This window comes from Poecilia latipinna, unplaced genomic scaffold (assembly GCF_001443285.1).
Source record: "Poecilia latipinna isolate Pla-1442-1.1 unplaced genomic scaffold, P_latipinna-1.0 Scaffold3171, whole genome shotgun sequence".
NCBI lineage: Eukaryota > Metazoa > Chordata > Actinopteri > Cyprinodontiformes > Poeciliidae > Poecilia > Poecilia latipinna.
Window position 1 is genome coordinate 11,465 of NW_015115787.1, and position 3,782 is coordinate 15,246.

A 3,782-nucleotide genomic window follows, 5' to 3' on the forward strand; every position below is an offset into this window, starting at 1 on the left:
CAGAACCAACCAGAACCAACCAGAACCACCGACCAGAACCGACCAGAACCAACCAGAACCACCGATTAGAACCAACCAGAACCAACCAGAACCACCGACTAGAACCAACCAGAACCAACCAGAACCGACCAGAACCAACCAGAACCACCGACCAGAACCAACCAGAACCACTGACCAGAGCTGACCAGAACCGACCAGAACCAACCAGAACTTCTTTTGGGCTGATCCGTTTAATGAGTGTTTCTGATGTAGAGGAATCAGAATAAAGTCTCTCATGTCTTTGGGTCGAACCTCCTCAGGATCACAGCGTCTCCATGGAAACCGTCTTCAGTTTGTTTCCAGCTGAAGGTTTAGATTTAATTCACTTTATTTATTTACACTATTTCACATCAACTGTCATCTAAAGTTATTTTAATGAACATCAACCACCTGAAGGAGATCCTGCAGTTTCTGCTCTTCTGTATTAATCATGTTTTTATTCATATGATTCATTTAAACAGAAAATTAGTTTCTCTGTTTATGGTTATTATTTACAGACTAACAGAAAATCTCAGTCCATCACAAAATGGGTCAAAAGTTTTATTTGAAATAAAATGTATTTAGAAAATATAATCCAGATTTTCCCATCAGACAAAACAAACAGAATAAAGTAAGAGGTCGGATGTTTTCTCTGAAATAGAAACCTGCTCTCAGCTTCTGAATTTTTTAAACATATTTTATTAGGTTTTATTTTAACTTGTTCCCACCAGCCACTCACTTCCACAGATTCTGTTTCTCTGATTTTTTCAGTGTGTTTGTGTGGAAATGTCTGTAAACGTCGGGATCCAGAGCGCCTCAACAGAACCACAGTGGATCCAGAGCGCCTCAACAGAACCACAGTGGATCCAGAGCAGCTCAGCGTTTCTCTCCACAATCAGCCTGACAGACGCTGGACAGACGCTGGACAGAAGCTGGACAGAGGCTGGACAGACGCTGGACAGGCGCTGGACAGAGGCTGGACAGAGGCTGGACAGACGCTGGACAGAGGCTGGACAGACGCTGGACAGGCGCTGGACAGACGCTGGACAGACGCTGGACAGAGGCTGCTGATGTTCACAGATGTTCAGGTCCCTCCACCTGGGATCAGACCGGACGCTGCAGCGCCTCCTATAGTTATGAGGAGGAAACTCATAGCTTCACTCTGTGGATCAGTTTCCTCTGTTTATTCATCAAACACCTTAAAATGAACCTGCAGGCCTCCGTAGTGATCCAGATCTCAGAACTCCAGTCTGGGAACATTACCACACTGAACTGGGATCCAGTTACAACCAAGAAAACCAGTTTGATCCTGATCCTTGTACTCAGTCACCAGGCTAACTAGTGTTAGCAACACAAGCTAATAACTAAGGAGTTTCCCTGCATTTTATGCCAAACCTGACAGAACATGTTCACCAACATGTTATGAACTATAATGACTCTGAATGAATGAATGAGGCGTAAAGCATCAGAGGTTTCAATGATCAGCTCAGTGCTGCAACTTTCAGCATCATTACTTCATGCAGCGGCCATGTTGGATTGGAGTTTTGGGTTGGAAACTTGGATCTGCTTCTGGTGCGAAAGGAAACCGGAATAACGAGGCAAAGATTTAAATTAAGCTTCCATGAAATCACTGAACATTTTAGATTTTTAGAGTGAAGCAGGAAGCTGTAACAAAACTAAAATAAAAACTGTCTATAGATCAATTTAAAAAAGATGTAAATTTTATAAGACAACCATGGAGGCTTTTACAGAAACAGTTTTATTTCACCTGGAAGCTGCAGAACCAGAACCGAAGCATCAACACCAACATCTGGACTAAGAATCAAATGATGATGATGATGATGATGATGATGACCTGAGGCTGAAATGACCTTAAACTTCTGCCTGAGAAAAGCAGCTGATAATCCGTCTCGTTGTCAAAGAGCCTCGGCTGCATCTGGACTTGGTCTGCCTGAAGTGCCTTTCTGGATCTTTCTGTTTGTCTCATTTATCCTGGACCAGGATCAGATTTCAGATGTTTGACATCCATCCTTGGACTTTCTGTTCTGTCTGGTGCTACTCTCTGAATGTTCATCCTGACTGGATAGAAAAAATGTTTCTGCTTTTAGTTTTAAATAGCAGTGCATCGATTGCAGTTTTCTGGCAGAAGAGAGCAAAAGAGGACAGTGGTTGATTCTTAGACCTTCGACAAGCTAGATGAGATCGGCTGATCGCTGATCTCCCAAAAATTAAGGAAATCGGCACCGATAAATCGATGCGCCCTTAGTTTGAATCCCAGCCAAAGCAGGGAGTTCAGACCCAGAGAGAAGAAGAATAACTGGAATATTTCATGTTTTTACGCCTGTGTGGATGAAGCCCAGCTCATCCACACAGACGCTGCCCAACAAAACCTGTAGGTATAACGAGTTGAATCGGGTTCAGTCATGTGGTGTTCAATCACACGGCAAGAGCAACACACAACACCGACAGAAAATCCCATAAAACCCATTATGTCACGTGAATTTCAAGTAAACAAACATGGCTGACAACCTAGAAGCAATAGTGATAGTTTGTTTTATTTATTGTTTTATTGCTTATTTTAAGCAATAAAAGACGTAACAAAAAGAAGAAACGTTGGATAAAAGAGCGGAGGTCAGTTATTCTGTTTTTTTGTCTTTTCCATTTGTGTAACGGTGGCAAACAATAAAGCGAGATGTTGTGATTGAGTCCGTAACATTTTAATCTATTGTTACAAAGTAACTCCGTTAGCAGCCATTATAAAAAGAAAACATCCGCTCCACCACCGTCGTCTCCTAGCAGCGGCGGACTGATGCTGACCCTCCGTGTCAAACTGTGACACGGCCACTAAAATAACACACACAACACAAAACAGTATTAATTTACCTCCACTATTCTGTCAACATGGCCTGTGTGCCACATGTGCTTAGATTGTTCTCCATTTCATCGTTTCTTTAAGCTTCAAAGGTTAATTATTATTTACAATTACATTGAGAACAAGAGGCACAAAATAATGACTACAAGTCCAGTTAATTAAAACCAGGCATTAATCAATGTTTTACTACAATCTACCTGTGATGCATGTGGCTAGAGCCAGCGCCCTGTGGAGTGAAAATATGGAGTGAAAATGGTCTCAAAATCACTCCATATTTTCACTCCATATTTTCACTCCATACTGCTGCCAAACAAAGTTCCTCAAAGAAAGACTGGAAGGAATCTGCAGATTTTTCCCTCTGCAGTGGAACAGATTTCAGGGGTCAAAGTTCACCTGGAGAGCAGCAGCCACAGGTCGGTCAGACAGCGCTACAGTCAAGGTAAAAAGTAAGTACACCCTCTGTACTTCCTGTAACATGAACTGTGGGATGTTCCAGATGTTCCTGAACCAGAAGCTGCTCTGAAATCAGTTTCAGTGAAAATGTTTGTGTTGCTCTAAACTCTGAAAATATGAAACTCCTGAGTTTGTTTTAAACTCCAAACCTTTATCGTTCTGCTGAGACGTTTTCCTGACAATAAATGAGGCTGATGGAAGGAAAGAACATCGGAGTCGCTGGTTTGATTTCCTTCCTTTCCTTAGTAATATTCTACATTACAACAATAATCTGTGGTTTCAGCAGCAGCATTTAAAGCACAACAGATTAATTTTGATCATTGCAGCTGCTGACCTTTGACCTGCTGTGAAAGCAGAAAGGATGGATTTAGTTTTTCTCTCACTGCTTCATCATTTTGGTTCCGGTTCTGTTCAGTACATAATGCCTCAGTGTAATCTG

The 3,782-nt window shown here is 42.0% G+C and overlaps 1 protein-coding gene across 1 annotated transcript in view; it reads left to right on the top strand.

Moving 5' to 3' along the window:
* Positions 1 to 3,555, top strand: part of LOC106940306 (echinoderm microtubule-associated protein-like 6) — a gene marked incomplete at its 5' end in the record, with an annotated part of 14,646 nt that extends 11,091 nt beyond the window's left edge. The window contains one exon of the mRNA XM_015023021.1: positions 790 to 3,555. Within this exon, the coding sequence (XP_014878507.1) occupies positions 790 to 814 (25 nt within the window). The remainder of the gene's footprint in view (positions 1 to 789) is intronic.
* Between the last annotated feature and the right edge of the window lie 227 nt (positions 3,556 to 3,782).